The sequence below is a fragment of the Manis pentadactyla genome, chromosome 4, assembly GCF_030020395.1.
Source record: "Manis pentadactyla isolate mManPen7 chromosome 4, mManPen7.hap1, whole genome shotgun sequence".
Taxonomy (NCBI): Eukaryota; Metazoa; Chordata; class Mammalia; order Pholidota; family Manidae; genus Manis; species Manis pentadactyla.
In genome coordinates this window covers 54,797,448-54,817,136 of record NC_080022.1, presented here as the reverse complement: position 1 = coordinate 54,817,136, position 19,689 = coordinate 54,797,448, and the positions used below count along the sequence as shown (strand labels likewise).

The 19,689-nt window shown below is 35.6% G+C and overlaps 1 protein-coding gene across 2 annotated transcripts in view; it reads right to left on the bottom strand.

Moving 5' to 3' along the window:
• Positions 1-19,689, bottom strand: part of PDE4B (phosphodiesterase 4B) — a 431,325-nt gene that overhangs the window by 335,359 nt on the left and 76,277 nt on the right. The window contains exon 1 of one of the 2 annotated variants that reach the window (XM_036911327.2): positions 7,423-7,828. The exons of the other annotated variant lie outside the window; for it this stretch is intronic. Within the exon in view, the coding sequence (XP_036767222.2) occupies positions 7,423-7,658 (236 nt within the window). The 5' untranslated portion in view covers positions 7,659-7,828. Of the gene's footprint in view, positions 1-7,422; positions 7,829-19,689 lie in introns of those variants that run through there. 2 annotated transcript variants of the gene reach the window in all.

The following is a 19,689-nucleotide window of genomic DNA, read 5'->3' as shown; positions in this document are numbered from 1 at the left end:
GCAGTTTACTTTGAAGGCATACTCTCCCCACCCCTTTATTCCCAACCTGTGTACTTTGCGGCAAGCCTGAGCTGTGAGGGAAGCAGGAAGACGGGGACAAGCCGGGTCTGCCAGGGGAGCACATGGTGTGACACATGGTGTAACTGGTGTTCTTTTCCATGGAAGGTACAGAGGAGCAGCAATTCCTATTCTCCCTCAGAGAGAGCCTGTCTAAACTCTAGCAAGAAGCAATCTGAAAAGGTCAACAAATTACTTTTTTTAAGCTTAAAGTACACACTGGGATTCAAACATATCTGTGTCAGACAAATTACTAGGAGTGACAGAGGTGTCAACCTATCAGTTGAGAAAAATTGAAACAGAACCAAGTGAAAATGTTCATTCTTGGTGATGTCTTCTCTAGAGTACAAGGGTTATGAAATCACAATTTCTTTACTCTGCAAATCAGGGGACTCATACTTCCAAGTTCCCCAGGGAAGGCCTATAAAAAGCTCAGCCTGCTATAGCTCCCTCTAGTGTTAATATTGTAAATGTTGGATCACTGGAAATACATAGATAATTAGACATTCTAATACGGAATATGCCAACATTTTAAAGGCCAAGTAACAAATAGATTCCTCTGTACAATACTTCCACTCAGCCAGTTAGTGAGAGAGACGTGAGCGTTCCAGAGCTAAAGCACCAATCGTACTGTTTGATGCGTGAAGAATGACCAAAGGCACAACTGCATAGTGGTGCAGACAGATATGTACTTTACAGCACCACAGGCTCAGTAGTGTGATCTGAGCACAGGGTCTTAGTAAAAGAGTCTACCATGTTAAACAGCCTCTGGTGAGATACTATAATTAAACCTGTATTTCAATATCACTGAACGCAACATAGGAAGCATGTTAGAGTAACACTACTGGCAGAAAAGGAACACAACTATTTAGAGATGGAAGGAGTAAGGACACTTGTAGGATAAGTATCAACTAAGCTTCCTTTTCTCCTCCTTCATATCTGGCTAAAGGATAAGAGTTCTAAGAATAAAGAGCAGGAACAGGAACCATATTCGCTCTTTCTTTTATTTTCTTCAGCAAATATTGTTAAGTGTCAGCCTTTCTTGGTACCTGGGATGTAGTAAATAAGACAAAATCCCCGCTCTCATGCAATTTAGAAGGAAAAAACAACATAACAAACAAGCATGCCTTGTCAGGTGATGTGTTTCCAGGTAATGATAAGGCCAAGAAGAAAAGTAAAGCAGAGTAAGAGACTAGAGTATAAAAGGGTGTTTTATCAGATAGAAGAGTCAGCAAAGCTCTACTCAGATATCAAGTGATATTTGAATAGAAGCCTGAGTGGCAGTAAGGGAGTAAACCACATCAACACCAGGGTACTAATCTTCCAGGCAGAAGAAACAGCAAGTGCAAATGCCCAAACTGGAAACACGCTAGGCTTGCTGAAGAATAGGAGATGAGGTCACAGGGAGCCTGGGGCCAGATAATGTAAGGCTTTATAAATCATGGTAAGCATTTTAGATTCTTTTCTGAGAATCATTTAAAGGCCTTAAATATAAAGTTCTGGGATGTCTTGACAGTGATGTTAGAAAAAGAGACTCTATAAACATCCACAGAGAAAAATTGAGAGACAACAAAGCAGGGAGGAATGGGAAAAGGAAGCAAATACATTTCACAAAAGGAGCTTAGGCTTTAGCAGCTGGGCCACAAGCTTGCTTGCTGGGCCACCTTCCAGCATGTGTCCTGGGGTTGTCATCATTACTTTACAGAGTCCTTTATACAGTATTTTAAAAATACAATATATTGACAACTTATGGACACTAAAAGGCCAGGAAGACACTATGTATAGATTTTCATTTCTAGGCAAATGTTTGCTGTGATTAAAGCAGTAGACTCAGGCTATGAGGCATGCAGTTCAGACTGCAGACTAAGGTAATCTCTGTAAAGAACCTAGAATGTGTAGCAAGTTAGGACTGAGCTCTAGGATTTTCCCCAGAACCACCCATCATCCCAAGCATCTTTGTTATATGGTACATCAGCTAGTACTATGCATAGCATCAATTTATAAGTGATAAATAAAAAGGATACCAAATGTACATACTTTCCCCCCAGTTTCCATAAACAGTAATTTGTTAAGTCATCAAGAATGTCATAAGCAAAGTTTTCAGTGTTATGGGATATACACAATAATTAGAAGTCATTATCTCCAAATGTTCATTCTCTCTTTCCCTTTGCTTCTAATCTCTTTGCCCATCAATCTATTGTCCACACTGTCTGCAAAGTATCCTTCCAAAGTAAAAGCTACATATGGCAATCCCCTTTTCACAACTCTGCAGTAGTTCCCTGCTGATGACAGGCACAGATTTAGCAGATGACAGGATAAAGCCCCAAGTCTTGTTTATGATATTGGAACCCCTATAGTATGGTTCCAATCCACAGGTGCAGCTTCCTTCCTATCTTTGCCACCTTGTACTTGAGGCTGTAACTCCAATAAACATGTTACCTCCATGCTTTGAGTCAAATCCCAGCTCAACCACTTACTTGTGTACACAAAGTTTCTTGTGTAACAAATTATTTATCCTCCCTGTGCCTCATTCATTTTCCTATAAAATGGAAATAATACTATATAACTCATGGGCTCTCTATGGGACTAAATATTTAAATATATTTAGAACAATGTCAGACACATTGTAAGTGCTGCACAAATGTGAACTCTTAATACTGTTTGTTGTTAATGGAATTACCTGGTTATTATTTCCTTGAACAAAATAAATGCCCTTCCCGATCATTCTTCTTCTGGAAAACTCCTAATCCTTTTTGAAGTTGTTTCACAAATATCATCTCTTGTTTATTCCTTCCCTAACACACTGACTCACTTTCTACTGGTATTTATTTCTTCTCTGCTCTCGTGACAAGTTGAGTATTTTTTCAATAGCATTACTTACACTCCACTGGTTATTCATTAATGCAAAAGTTTATTTTCCAGGTGATATATGAGTTCTTTGAAGGCCAGGGCTCTGTCCTTCTCAATTGTATTTCTTAAACCCAGAGTAGGGCTCTCGAAAAAGGTTTTGTTCACTCAAATGTTCAGTCAGTAAATATGTAAAGACAGATATTTCTCAAAGAATCTTCACTATTGCTAGGAAATAATTCAAGGAAATTCAACAATAATACACAGGCACAGATTTAGCAGATTTGGCTAACAAATTGGGGCTAAATTGTATAACATAATAAATGCACCTAAAATTCAGAGGAAGGACAAGCATATACTGTATTCATGGTTTTCTTTCTACTTTTCTACAGTTATTCTAGCTTTGTCTTGTCAGTTATAAGTTCTTTTAGAGGACAAACTATGTCTTTTAATACTTTTATATTCAAATATGAGGCATAAAAGTACATATTTTATGAACTTTGTTAAAGTGAGGAAAGATTTCCAAGCTATAGGTAGAACTAAATGGGGAAAAGGAAGGAAAGCACAAGTTCTTTTTCTAATATTAACTCTAATTCAAAGTGTTGTTCCCTGTGTAAGTACCTTCCCATGTGCCAGCACGGATAGACAGATGGAGGGTGGTGCTCACCAGTACATTTGTTCTTCAGGAGGAGAGTATAGGGAAGAGGTGTGCAGAGGGCCTAGGATGCATTCAACACCATCATCAGTAGCTTTCTTCAGAGAGCATCATGCTGCTGAAGGTAGACACCTGACGACTAAGGTCAGAATACCAGCAAAGGAAAGAAGGTTGAAAAATCTGGACACTGTGTGGCAAGTGCCAGTCAGGAAAAAGCAGACCACATAACTTAGGAAGATGTAAGACATTATGTCTCAGAAATTGTCACCCCTGATTTGGAGTTAGGGACAAATAATACACTGACCTGAGGATTCTGGCATTGGTTTCCCTAGCCCTCTATTCAGCAGTGCTGAACATTCCCCTGACACTTTGAAATGCATGACATGCTTTTTATTTATATGTTCCCATATCATCTAATGATATGTGGGGTGTCCACTTCTGGGTTTCAGGACTCAAAGAAGAATTTGGAAATTTGCGATAGTCGTTCAGAGTCAAATAATGATTTGTGGAGTAGAAATACTTGGAAGAAGTGAAACCAATTTTTATTTCTTTCACAACATGTAATATTTAAAAGAACATGAATTTAGAATATTGTTATATTTCAAATGAAAGTTACATGAGATAATATATGCTCTTCTAGTAGAGAATTTAAAATATACTAGGCATTAGAATCTATGTGGGTTGAATCGGATTTTTTTCCTTTCTTGCTTATAGCAATGCTCAATTCCATATGTTGAGTGATTAAAAAAAGAAAAGCCTGGGACCAGTTAATAATGATCTTCATATTCAGGAGGTTCTTACAAGTCTTTCCTTAACACCCATTAAGGACTAAAAAACAGATTTTAAATATTATACATTATATATAGGTTGATCATGAGAAGGAATTTTCCAATATCTGGACTATGAAGTAGTAAAATTATATACAAAATGAGGTTATAAAACTGTTTCCTCCAGTCTTAAAAACAGGGCAGATTTCCATATGTGAGAGATGGAGTAATTGTGGTCTACCCAAGAATAAAAGGAAGCAATAAGATAATCACCCAATTCCTTTCAGATTTAGGATTATATAAATATTCTGATTAGTGACAATACATTGAATAGCTACTTTTTCCAGATATTTTAAAACTAATCCCAGAATCAGTATTTCACAAGTGTTTCTTAAATCTGCCACTAGCCCACACTTCATAACTTGGGTTTACAAAACCAGAACTACATGTTTATCTGACCAAAATATAAAATCTACAAATAACCAAAGATAAAAAAAATTGTTCAGTGTGTTTAGACATAAACTTTAACTTCTGCATTGTTTAGCTTCATCATGAAAGTGACTTTAATTTCAACACTGGAGTCAAAACATTCCAGTCTTCTTAAAAGAAGCCTACTGTCTAACATAAAGTAATAACATATTTTTAGAGACTTCAAAGTGCATATCTTGGAATTTCTAACTGAAATGCATGGTTTGGAAAATATCAATTGGATCATGAAAGGATGGTTACATTTCATCATGACAAAGAGGCAAAAAATAAAGTACTTATGCACTGATTTCTTCATGTAGCTATTATATATAATGTTAAAAAAAGCATGTGATTTTAAAATTAGTGAAAGTCAGTCAAATATATAAGATATGTGTATATTTTCCAAAAACAAACTTTCAGTGACTATTTCATGAAAATAAATTTGAAAAATTTTAAACAATCAGATAAAACAGGAGAAAATAAACACAAATATAGACTTGATCAGGAGCTAAAAACAAACTGTGATAAAGCTCTACTAAGAATTTAAGAGAGTGTGTAAGTGAGGAGGGAAAAAAGTGAACATGAATCATGGTCATAACTAAAGTTATTTTGTAAGTTTGATGATTAATGAATTACTTAAGCCTATACCAGAATCGTGTGTTTCACTTTCTGTCAATTTGTGGTAAATTCTGCTTTAACTCAGCCAGAAGATCACTTTAATAGCATTAAGTTGCTTCAGATATCATTCAATTGTTCTTTTTGTAACTTGCTGCAAGAACATTTGTATAATGTATGAGTGAAACTGGCTCTTTAATCATTTTAAAATTTGGGTTCTTTTGAAGAGAAAAAATCTGGTATTTATAGCTCCGTGTTCCTAACACATAAAACGTCTATTCTTAGTAAGAGAAAGGCCGCATTATTATATTCAGGAACTCTACAATAAGAAAAATATTACTAAGATTTTATGAAGATTTACCATTATCTGAAAATTAGCCTATTAAAATTAAATGTCCTTCTGGTCAAAATAGTAGTTTTTATTATTAACCCAAGTAGTAAAATATATGAGTCAATTCATTGTGTTTTCCACCGTTGTTCCTTTTATGAAAACGAACTAACAATACACCTGTATACCATTTCCTGTTTAGTCATACTACTTAGGTAAATCATATGAAAATACACACAAATTGAGGTGGGGTAAACCATGAGAGAGAGGACTTCTTCAAATGAGCACATGCTTACATATTACCTCCTCCGTATACAAATGCTACCACTGGTAGATTTGAAAAACTAATCACCTGTATACTACAACTATGGGATTATAATTAAATAAATACTATTTAATCCTTCAAAAAGATGACCAAAAAATATCCTCCAATAAAGCAGTTTAATGAACAACAGCCCATTGTCAGAAAGCAAAATTAACCATGTTATTTTTTAGCTAGGTAAAGTATGTGTTGGCTAAACAGTGGTGTCCATCAAAGACAAACTACATATTTCAAGAGGTAACTTGAATTTCCCAGACACTGTGTAATAGATTAGGCAGACAAACATTTCAGAACAAGTAGGGAAGAGAATTCAAGTAAATATTAATTTTTGAAAATCAGATATCCTGCATTTATGTTGGTTGGCAATCTACATGCAGTCACTAAGTCACTGTGTTAAAAGAGTGATATTAATTGAAGAGATATTTTCTTTACTGCTATATGCCTATTAAGTAAAAACCACAGGTACAGATACTCAGTTTTACAGGTTATCTTAATCTGAAATAAAATATATCCTTCAAAGAAATCTGAAATGACCTAGCTTTTACAAGTTTATTTATTTTCTATTGTGCTTTTTCTTACATTTCATTATGTTGGTTTAAGGAAGCTACTCCAGTGCCTATAATATGCATTGACGGTGGTAGGCTCAGTGAAATTTTTGGAGCCTTCTTGAATTTATTTACTTGGCATTCCCCCAGTAAACTGGGAATTTACTTATTATAATCTATAAATTTTTAGCCACATTTTTACAATAAAAGGATCTTAAAGATAATAGCAATTGGAATCATAAATAAAATCAGTTAACCATATAATTTCAGAATTGGGAACTTAGTTTTCCCTTTCCTTAAGTAGTATAAAGATAAAGTCTATAAGTCAAAAACCCACCAGTTTATACACCACAGATATGGCAATACAATAAATTAAGGTTGACTTTACATATTGCCTTAAGAAATAAATTCGTACCAAGGTTAAAACACTTATTCTTGTACCAAAAATATACTATTAAAAATATCATCAACCACCACAAAACACACAGAAAAGTCATCTATCACCTAACAGAGATTAAACAAAAAACTGAATTTTTAAAACTCCTTCAGTACTCAATTTACCTCAACTTAGCCTGGATTTGTATAAGCAGTAATTTTAAAGACTCTCTACAGTTAGAGGCGTCTTTTATCTGGGAACAGCGAGGAGCACGATGCTAACGTATTACATAGTGCACTACGTATTCTGCAGCTGACCTGCTCGCCATTCACTTCACACTTTTGGTATGTTTTATGAACAAAATTCAAATGTTTTCTTTTCTACATTTCTAAGTCACTGCTGCTAATGGAAAGCACGCAGACACTTCCAAGTCCTGTCTTACCATGTATGAGCCACAGTGAAGCGACGACGCTGCCGAATGCTTTTATTCACCAGCAACTTTCTGAAGAAGCATGGTGAGTTCCTTGGCGAACTGCGTGGAGAAATTTTAGGAGATGTAGGTCTGTTCCCCGGCAGTCTCGGAAGCTCAAGCTCTAAGTGCATTTGCTCCTTGAAAGTCTTTATGCAAACCTCAGATTCAGAAGCAGTAAGTTCTCTGGAAGAATCTTTTGCTGTCATGTCTTATATGGAGTGCTAGCTTTCACCACCCAAAACAAAAACCTCAAACATAGCAGATGCACAGCTGTAGGTTAGGAGGCTGATAAGTCTACAAACTGTTTCCAGTTTAATTTAGGAAGCCGTGGCTCCAGTGTATGAGCTGCTTAGAGCAAGAGCAGCATACTCGAAGAATGGCAAGTAAGGCTGTCACAAGGAGCTTTATCAGGCTGGCTTTGCCTCTGAAAATGCGCCAAAGTGCTTCCTATGTCAGTAGCCTCCTTGTGGATGAGGTTTGTCTGCAAGCTACACACTGACACTCACTGAATTCATTCAGCTGAATATATCAACTCATGAAATATTCATAAGGTTTTCTGATAAATCCTTTACATGTATTTTTTTAATCCTATCAAATAAGCACCATTCACTAATGAATAGTAAGCAAAACCTAGTTAACTAGTCACTTGTTTTGTTTGCACAAAGAGCAGAAGCAAAGCTGTCCGGCATGTGTGATGTTTAAAGTCTTCATTCAGAATTATGTTGCTCTGTAATGCACACAACAGTAACTCCACCCACCAAGTGCCTATTGGCCCAGGATTATTTAAACAACTGCACTGTGTTTCCCTCTCAACAACATCCTCCATCGCTCAGATTTTCACAAGATTTATAAAGTTACTGTCCTCATCAGTGAAAACATTAAATCAGGGACTGTCAAAAAGCCTAGTTTAAAAGAGCCCCCCAAATTCCATTTCTGAATGACAGAGCTGACTTGCTGAAGTTGTTTTTCTCCCTTCTCCAGAAGATCCTAAACAGCATCAATATAAAAAATGTCAGCTAACAGGAAAACCTTGGATTTGGTTCATTCCCCTGAGGAATTTAAAGCTTCATCTTTATTCCAGTGAACATTACCCTCATTCTTCTGTTTAAGCTCATTGTTCATGGGCTGTCCACAGCAGTGACTCTCTGTTAAATGCAGAGTCACTTTCAAAAGTCAAAGCTCCCCAGAACAAAAATAGAGGTAACAACTGGGAAAAATGAATGTTCCCACTTCAAGCGCAGAGTCCAAAGTCAAGCATCATGCATGTGTCTGTGTGTGTGCAAGCAGCTATATAGGACAGTGTATGTCTTTGCATGGGCACATTTACTTGCAAGCTTGTATGTGCATGGGTGTGTGTGCACTCTATTCACAAGGGCATGTGAGTGAGACATATGAGCAGAGGAGTCTACAAAATGTTTTAAGATCCAAGGCAGATCATTGTAAACTGAGATTTCATTTAGAAATATATTGGAATGCAGCTTCTCTACTATAAAAGGCACATGGAAGTAAAAAGAATATCACGATGCTTGAGGTGAAACAATTTTGCAAAAAGTCTGTAATGGCTGTGACTGCTACCAGGACCAGCCTGATCTCATACAAATCTGACAAAGCAGACCTAGGGCTAGTCAGCAAGAGTGACAGTTACGCAATGATTCACAGTAAGACTTCAGTTAAAAAAGAGAAAAATTAATTTTTTCCTCTAAGGTGTGAAGACTACCACTTTTATAAAATAATTTATATATGTCATTTACTCTCATTCAATACCTAAAGGGCTGAATCAGAGCAGACTATGACCTGTGTATAGGAAAAATTCAACCCCACACTAGCCCATGGGGAAAGTGGTTTAAACATAATAGGAAGGATTTAAACTCCTAGTTTGTAGGTACTGCTTTGGAAAACATCAATACTGCAATAATATACTAAAAATATATCATGAACAAAAGCCAAGTCATAGAATTTTAGAGCTGGAGAGAATCCCAGTAATAGCCTTGTTCAGCTTCTCATTTCAAAGACAAGGAAACAAATCTAGAGAACTTCAGTGACTTGTCCAAAGTCATATTTGTAGTTGACTTTAGAGCTAAAGCTAAAACCCAGGTTTTTCTGTCCTGATTGGGTGCTTTTTCATTGTATGACACAGAAAGGTCAACAGAGTCATTTTGTCCAGGTGGGCTGTAACTCATGTTATTTATATATTTGAAGATATTTTAACTGCCCTATTTGAAAATGGATTATTGGTAATATCATGGTTGAAAATGTTGATGCTATCTATCATTTACTACATTATGAAAACTAAGCTAGAACTTCCCTCCAACAAAAATAGGATTTAAAGCTGGAACATAAGATTATGTGATCCTGCTAATATTCAAAGTGACTTATTTGCAAAAAAATAAGCAATTCAAGGTCACTAAGTTCTTTCTCATATTTACTTTTTAAGACTACCAAAATACAGCAAGCATTTTAGAGATTTTGTTTCCCTTCCCAAATTGTGGCAATTTCACAGTCCAGATTTAGCTGTATGTAAACTGGGTTTCAGATAAGGAAATGTTGAGATAAACTTATCTAAAGCAGCATTGTGGTACAATTATAATTATTTTCCAATTCTTATTATCAATTTATCTGATATAATGTAACAATTCACATTACTCTTTTTACTTTGCCTCCTATAACAGACAACATCTCAAAGAAATGTTGAGAATCATCCTAGGAAATAAAATTCTCAAAAATATGTAGTCTGCTAACTCTACCTACTCCAACCTTTAGGAATATCAAAGACAGTTAACTGAAACACAACTTAAAAGACTATTTTTAAAGCCTGAATTAGTTGCCTCTGAGAAAGGAAATGCATTTTCACAGGTAAATGTATTACAGTTTGTCATGGATTTTACAGGTAAATGCATGAAAGAGTCAAAATACCAAAGGAAAACTAAGAAATGTGTTAAATATTGAAACCAAGATAAATCTAGAAGGTGGGAATCTAAGAGGTGGCATCTAAGGAAAAGTAAATGAAAGCACAGTGAAAGCAGATAGCACTCTGCTATATTTCAGCAAGGAATATACTGCTTTTAGAGTGATAGCCAGAACAGGAGAAAAAGCCAGAAGAAAGCAAATAGAGTTTACGTGACCTTCTGAGTACCTAGGAAGGAGCTAAAGAAACAAACTGAAAACCTTCCTATACACATGTAATGCTTAGCAGTGCCACCTCGAAGGGAGAAATGAGTAATTCTGAATCAATTTATTAGTGTGCAGATGTCCTTGGGAATTATTTGAGGATTTCGATTATAACTATGTCTCAATTTTAAATAATGAAATTCCTGATATGCACATCCTGTCAAAGCAATGAAAATCAAGAATTTATCATAATAAAATCTCATCAAAGGATCTGAATAGGGTTATATGGTCAATAACAATCAATAATATGTTATTTATAAATGCAGACAAATTGAAAACATATTGATTTCTCATCAAATTGAAATGAAAAGCAAATTAATTACAACCAAATAAAATGATAAACTTACAGTTCAAGTATTATAAGTATTATAACATTGTTAAAATAGTTTTTAAAGGTTATAGCTTTGCAATGAAATTATTTTAATGAAAATAATTATATTCTTTTTATGTTTAATACCTTTCAGGCTTTATAAGTTAACCTGGGATAAATTTCCTCAAAACAAAGTGAACAATTTTTAACTAACTGCTATTATAAAACTAAAGTGTTTTAAAGACACAAAACTGCAGGTTCTGTGCAATAATATTCCACATAATGTTGAAGATATAAATGGTTCACATTTATTGTAAATACAAAGCTGGATATTTGAGAAGACAGTTTACCCAGAAGTTCTTTTTGAAGAGAATTAGATTTAAGACTATGAAGAATAATATCAAGATATTATTATATCACTGACCAATTCTCTTTTGCTAAAACATCACCATCTTAGCACAGCCATTAAGCTCTACTCAATTAAAGATTCACAGGTTCTTCCTTCTGTCAGACAAGGTCATGAATGAATACAGAACACACCAAAACACAACTGTAGCCTCTTTCAATAGAATACTCCACATACCACAGATGGCAACTTCTCCCAAGTTCTCTATTTCAGTTTGAAGAAATGGAACTAGAGGATTATTCTAACATAATTGAAAAAAAAAGGTGACATTCAACTGAATGAAAATAGTTGTCTAGCCATCTTGGGGAAGAACAATTAACTGACCATCTCTAAGAATTAAGGGATTACAGAGAGGTAGATTACATTTATTATTTACTTACTGGGTGTCAAATATTCTTGTAAGCATTTTAAATAAATTATTTCATTTGGTCCTCATTATCAACATATCAGACAATTGCTGCTAAGTCCTTATTGGGCCTCCCAATGGTATTAAACTATAAGCTCTACAGAACTGAGCTGAGTCTTATTCATTTCTAGAGTATGGTACAGAGTCTGGCAGAGTAGATACTCAATAAATATTTGTAGACTGAATGCACCTTATTTTGCCCATTTTCAGATGAGAACATCAAGAGAGAAAATTGCATAGCTTTTAAGGAGTTGATCCTACACCAAGCTTCTTATAACAGAGGATACCTAATGAGACAGAAGAGGGAATTCCTGCTCTCAGGGGGTATAGTTATATCATTAAAAGTTTATCTTCACAAGTACTAAATGTCCCAAAGTCTGAAGTTATCTAGCACATTATCTTTATAAGATGACATGAATGCTTCATTTTTATCCTTACGATGCTATTTATTTACTCACTATTAGTAACATGGTGGTCTAGAAACATCAGTTTTAACCTGTACCACCTATTATGTCACCAGAATCCTAGGGAGGACGTGGGAAGCTTGTACCCTAGATGCTAGAGCATGGTTACACGGTTCTTAGAGACAGGACTATTCAAGAAAGAAAATTGCTCCACTGACTCCTCATTACACCAAGAGCAAAGCATAAGTCCATGCAATGGCCTAAAAGGCCCTATTTAAGTTTTCCCTGTCTTCAGCTCAGTACCTCTCTGACTCCATCTCCTTCTCTTCCTGAGCGCTTTCTGTTCCAACTTCCCTGACCTCATTTCTGTTCATTGAACATGAGGTGGAAGTTTCATCTTCCCTGAGATATCTGCATGCTTTTTCCCCTCACCTCCTTCTGGTGTTTGCCAGATATCATGTGCTTGATGAACTCTTCCCTGATCACTCTATGTAAAACTGTAACCTTCCCCATTCTGCTTTATTTTGCTTCATAGTACTAGTCAGCATGTAATATAGAATACATTACTTATTACTGCTTTTCATCACTTACTCCCCTTAGAATGTAAGTCTCATGAAAGCAAGGACTTCTTTTTTTTTCACTCATATAATCCTAATATCCAGAACAGTACTGGCCACATAGTTGGCATTTAAATACGTATTTGTTGGATGACTGAATGAGTGATCTCCTCAGTGCAGAAAAAGACAAAGGAGAGAGGTATTAGACATAAATGGGATAAACTATCTCTCTCAAATTCGACTAAGAGCTATAGTGGCATTAAGAAGTAACCCTTTCATGATTTTGTGTATTATTTTATACAGTTTCCACTGCCTGAAGTGCTATTCCTTTATTTTCTTTGCCAAGAATACAATGTCTTATCCATTAAGGCCAAATTCAAATGAAAATGCTTCAATGAAATCTTTCCCAGTTTGCATAGACAGAGTCGGCTGTTTCATCCCATCTGTGCTCCACCAGCACTAGATTCATCTCTCAAATATTTTGTAGGAGATCATAGTACATATTTTCATTTGTCTCCTGGACTAATCTATGAGCTCTCCAAAGATGTATACGATTTTACTCATCTTTATAGCTCTAGAGCCTGACATTTCATCCTAATTGATTAATACTTATTGATAAAAAATATAAATAGAAAATTAATGTAGTGTCCTCTTGTTAGTCCAAGATCTTTCTATCTCAAAAGCTAGTTCAATCAATACCCTGACTTGTTGTACTTAAGCTTACAAAGGATTCCAAAATGAGTTTCCTAAATCACGGCAGTTTGGCTATGTTTTCCATTTTAACTAGCATTTCTTTGTTCTTTAAAAAACATTATCATTATCATTATTATTATATTCACACTCTCACTGCCATGCAAAAGCAGGATGCCCAGGTGTTGCAATCTCTATTAACTAGGTGGTGTACAGGTAGGATAAACGTGCTAGGCCTTCTCCTCACATTGCTTTCTGGTTTGGGCACAGTAATTATGTGCTCCTTTCAGGAGGCACATTCTGTGAAGGCAGACTGCATAGACAAAAATATTAAGGAAGCTTCTCTCTGTTTCCTAGGTCATTGTTAACACCAAGATATATTAGCAAGAATGAGTCAGATACCTAAAGTCAAGGAGAGAAACTATTCCCAGGGTACGTGTTGCAAAATCTGCATTAAAAGAGGGCACTCCAGTTCCCAAAGGTAATACTAACCTGTCAGCAAATTACCTAAAAGTGTGATTTCAAATGAATAAGATAGTAGGGACATATATGTTAAAAACAAAGGCACATTTGGGAAAACCTCTTTCTCTAAAATGAGCTTTTACCTTTTTATTGTTTTCTACTCTGTCAGCAGTCTTCTGTGAAGTATGTAAGAAAAAAAGGATATAGTATTAGTCTACCATTAAAATTTTTTAATGTAAATAATTACCTGTTTAAGACCAATTAACTATGATAGTACAGAGATCACAACAGAATGAATACAGCACGCATGGAAATTAAGTCAAATTCACTCCATTGCTCTAAAAGAGAGAATAGTATTCAGGAATCCATTTCATGTTTAAGTATATATTTGCATGTTTTACAGGAACAATATTTTCTTAAATTAATATTTTAATAGTCTGAGTCTAAAAAGGGTACAGGGTACAGAATACATATCAATAAAGACAATGCTTCCAAAAGAGTGGATTAGATCAAGATAGGCTTATTTATTTTCACTGCATATTTTATTAATTCAATTTTTTTAAAATTCAGCAACATTAATTATGATGGTTTTTGATTAATAATGAAGAAAATAGGATTTTATCTATCAAGACTGGGTATGAAGTTCTAGTATTAACACCTAACAAATTTAATTTCATATAAATATTTAATACCATGAAACAGTACAGTATTAACATATGGAAAATCTGAGTCTGGAGACTTTTTGTATGTAAGCATGCCAAGCTGTGCAGCGAAGACTTTTAAATAGAATGTATATTTTTGTAAAGCTACCTTGGTTACTTTTTCATCCCTTTTATTTTTAAAGTTACCATGTAATAAAGTTGACCTTTTTGGGTGCACTCTTCTATGAAATTTAACATGTGGTTTCATGTAACCACTACCACAACCAGCAGAGAGAACAGTTCCGTCACCTGCAAAAACTCTCTTGTTCTGTACTTTTATAGTCATATCGTCCTCCCACCCCTAATTCCTGGCAATCTGTGATCTATTCTCCATCACTACCATTTTGTCTTTTTAGTGATGCCGTATATACAGAATCATTAGGTACTTAACCTCTTGAGACCAGCTTCTTTCACTGAGCACAGTGTCTTTGAAGTTTAGATAAGAATGTTACATTCATGAATAATTTATTCTTTTTTATTGCCAGGTAGTTTTCTGTTGTGTGATGTACCACAGTTTGTTTACCGACTCCCCAACTGAAGGACATCTGCGCCATTTCTGGTTTGGGGTTATTATGAATAGAGTTGTTACGAATAGCCATTTACAGGTTTTTTGTGTGAATATATGTGGTCATTTCTCTATGGTACATACCCAGGAGTGGAACTGCTGAGTCATATAATAATTGCACATTCATCTTTATAATAAAAGGTCAAACTGTTTTCCAAAATAGCCATTTCCTTTGCACTACACAAAAGTTCTCAGGTGCTCCACAGACTCACCAGCACATTTTCTTTACATATTTTAGTTGAAATAGATGTGCAGCAGTGTCTCATACTGGTTTTAGTTTACATTTCCCTATTGGCTCATGTTGATAATCTTTTTATGTGCTTATTTGTCATTCATATAACCTCTTTGGTAAAGTGTCTTTTCAAGATTCTTGCCATTTTCAATTCAGTTTGTTTGTTTTCTAACAACTGAGACTTCCTCCCCAATCTGCCCGCTAGCATTTACTTTTCTGAGTTCTCAAATAGCTGACCCACACATTCTGTCCAGAATTTAAAGATGTATTCAGAGATAGAAACAGAATGGAAGCATGATTGCTCCAATCTTACCTGGAAGCAGAACCTTTAATACAATAATATCATTTAAAATATCTGAAACTTTCAAATTGGTTTTATAGTTTATAACCCTTTACTTTATCAATACTTTTCCCAAAGCCTTCAAAGTTTGCGTTCTTGACTTTGTTGTTTCTTTGCATTTGTGGGACTTGCATCTTGGACTATCTAGACTGACTTCTTAAAGTTCACTCTCACTATAATTAGTCCTTAATGCCACTACTTGGGGGCACTGTCACTGACGAACAGAAGAAGGTTTGATGCCTTTTGTAGTTATTTAGAAAAAACTCTTCAATAAATGCAGTCTGGGTGACTCCCCATCTGTCTCTCTTATCCTGATCACTTTCCCAAGCAAGTCTTTATCCACTGCCAGCTGCAGCACCATAGGTAATTCTAAAAGAAACCTGATCATTTTTCCCTTTTTTAAAAAACCAATGTATAGTTGACATAATATTATAATAGTTCCATGTGTACAACATAGTGATTCGACATTCATATACACTATAAATGCTCACCATGATGGGTCTATCACCATACAATATTATTGGCTATTTTCCCCGTGCTGTACCTTTCATCCCATGACTTATATATTTTATAACTGGAATTTTATGCCTCTTAATTCCCTTTACCTATTCTTCCTATCCCCTGACCCTCCACCCTCTGGCAACCATCAGCTTTTTCTCTGTATTTATGGGTCTGTTTCTGGGCTGTTTGTTTACTTGTTCACTTGTTTTGTTTTTAAGATTCCACTTATAACTAAAATCATATAGTATTTGTCTTTTTCTATCCTGATTATTTCACTTAGCATAATCCCCTCTAGGTCTCTCTGTGTTGTCCCAAATGGCAAGATTTAATTCTTTTTATGGCTGAGTAATATTCCCTAGTGTTTACGCACACATTTTCTTTATCCATTCAGCTATTTATGGACACTTTGGTTAGTTCCATATTTTGATGACTGTAAATAATACTGCAATAAACAGGGGTGCATATATCTTTTCAAATTAATGTTGCTTTTGGTAAAATACCCAGAAGTGAAGTTACTGAGTCATATGTATTTCTCTTTTCAATTTTTTGAGGAACTTCCACACTGCTTTCCATAGTGGTTGCATCAGTTTACATTCCTACCAGCAGTGCACAAGGGTTTCCTTTTCTCCACATCCTCACCAACACTTGTTATTTTGTGTCTTTTTTATATTAGCCATTCTGACTCATGTGAGGTAATACCTTAGTGTAGTTTTGATTTACATTTCCCTGCTGATTAGTGATGATCATCTAAAAGAAATTTGATCTTTTTGCTCCTTCTCTTACTCTTTCTATTTTTCTGCTAATTCACATATTCCTCAAAGATACACTTAGTGAGTAGGTGTTATGTGTCAAGAATATGGTTTCCTGCTTTCTTTGCTAAGCCTAGATTATTGCTTGAAGTTTTCATATTTGTTACTAAACAAAATCAGAATTGTAAAAGCTTTATGTAATTTATATTTTTTCTGTGACTTTAACAATTTTAAAAATGTTTTGGTTTATTTTACACTTGGTGAATCTTTATTCCATATATACATAATAAGTCCTCACTGGCATGACAGTATATTATCTGAGAAAGTGCTAGCATCAGTCTTATAATTGTTTTCTTGTAATGTATATGTCTCACAAGAAATTCTATGCTCTCAAAGAGTAAAGACCATAATTTGTTCACTTCTTTATCTAAAACTCTTGCATACATATATAGAAAATGCTTTGTGCATGCTAAATGAATGATTAAAAACCTAGGAATATGAATCAACAGTATCTATTCATTTACTGATATTAGATGTTAACTATGAGTTAGGCACTGTTCTAGTCTGAGGAAAACTGCATGAATAAGCTAAACCCATGTCTGTCCTAATGGTACTTATAGTCTAATGGCACAACCATCACGACCTAATTCTAATCATAATTTTAAATATATTCAACTGCTCTCCTTTTACAGGAAGCCCAAACCAAATTCTCTTCTGTTTCCCTCAGTGTGTGGATTCCGCTGTTTCACCCTTATCCTGACTATCCTACAAGATACAATGTGAAGGCATTCTTTGTCCAGAGTTTTGGTTGTTTCTTTTTCTTTAATATACCCTGTTAGCCCCTATTCCTTGTTTATAGCTCAGCCTATATATATATTTTTAAATATTGAATGAATGTAGATGCCATCCAGTGACACACACCAACCAATGCAAACAAAAAAACCTCTTGCTTCATCTCCTCTTGAATTCCAACTGGGACACAAGAGATTTCTGTCCAGCTTTAATAATAAATGGCAAGTAGGTTTTCTTTCTCTTGAACCAAAGTTTAACTCCTATTAATGTCCTCCCATTAGTTCTATTTCTGTCACCTGGAATTACAATGAATAAGTCATATGATAGCCTTTCAAAGATCTCTCCTCTAATACTTTTGTCTTCCATCCCAATAACTATAGCTCTTTCAACTATTCTTTATCAAAAACAGATTAGGTCATCTTTCTTATACTGAACTTCTGAGATACATAATAGTAATGGGAGAGGGTGCATTAGTTGGGCAGGGCTGCCATAACAAAGTACCATAGACAACCGAAATTTATTGCCTCTGGAGGCCGAAAGTCCAAAATCAAGATGTCAGCAGGACTGGTCCTTCTGGAGACTTTGAAGGAAGGCCTGTTCTAGGCCACTCTCCTTGGCCTGCAGATGGCCACCTTCTCCCTATATCTCTTCACATCATCCTCTCTCTCTCTCTCTATATATATATCTCTGTGTCCACATTTCTCCTCTTATAAGAACAGCAGTCTTACTGGATTAGGGTCCACCTTAAGGACCTCATTTTAACTTAGTTACCTCTATCAAGATTCTATTTCCAAATAAGTTCACATTCTAAGGCAATTAGGTTAGGACTACAACATATGAATTTGGGGGGACACAATTCAACCCTTAACATTCCACCCTCTGACTCCTCAAAATTCATGTCCTTCTCACATGTAAAATACATGTGTAAAATACATGTAAAATTCACCCCATCTTAATGTCTCCAAAACTCTTAATCATTTCAATATAGACTGTAAATTTGAAATCTCACTTAAATCATCCAGATCAATTATGGGTAAAATATGAGGAAAGATTCATTCTGGAGCAAAGTTCCTCTCCATTAGCAAATCTATAATACCAGATAACAGTGGTGGAAAAGGTAGAGGACAGATGTTCTCATTCCAAAAGGGATAAATTGGGAGGAAGAAAGGGGTTGGGTCCTAAGCAAGTCAGAAACCTACTAGCACAAATTCCATTAATTTGAGGTTTGAGAATAATCCTCTTTAGCTCAATGCTTCATCCTGGAGGTTCACTGAAAAGGCATCCCTGCCCCCTCAGCCCTGAGCACTGGGGTCCCTGCCCCTGTTGAACAAAGAAGGAGGCTCCACTCTCTGAAACTGAGGAAGAGGTTCCCCCTTCTGGAGGAGGAGGAGACGGTCCCACCTTCCCAGTCTTGTGCCCTCTGGGCCTGTGGCATCAGTAGCTACTGTTGGCCTCTGAATTGCCTTCAAAGATGTTCTTCTCTTTCCTTGAAGGAATAACATGCTTACAGCTGGACAATAAGCCCATGTCCTGCCTGTGGCATCTTAGAAGTTTAATAGCCTACCTTCATTTCATCCTGTCTCTCCCTTCAGTCCAAGCTGGCAGTATTGCTGCTGACAAAAATTTTTCAAAAACCCTATTGGCCTCCCATGCTATTCACAGGGATCCAAAACAACAGACAAGAGAGCCCCACACAGATCTTTCCTGGATAACTGCCTCTCTATTTCTGAATTTTCCTGAGATGGTAGATTGGATCCATGCATTACATACCTAATTTCTTTGGCAAATAGTTGTCCAGCCAGAGCTCTTGATGTTTTTGCCAGAACACATTTTCTCATTATTTTTTTGCAGTTAAGAATAGGCTGAAACATTTCCAAATCTTCAAATCCTAGGTACTTTTTACCTAACAATTCTTTCTTCAATTTAACTCTCTCCTGTTTGTGGTAAAAACTCT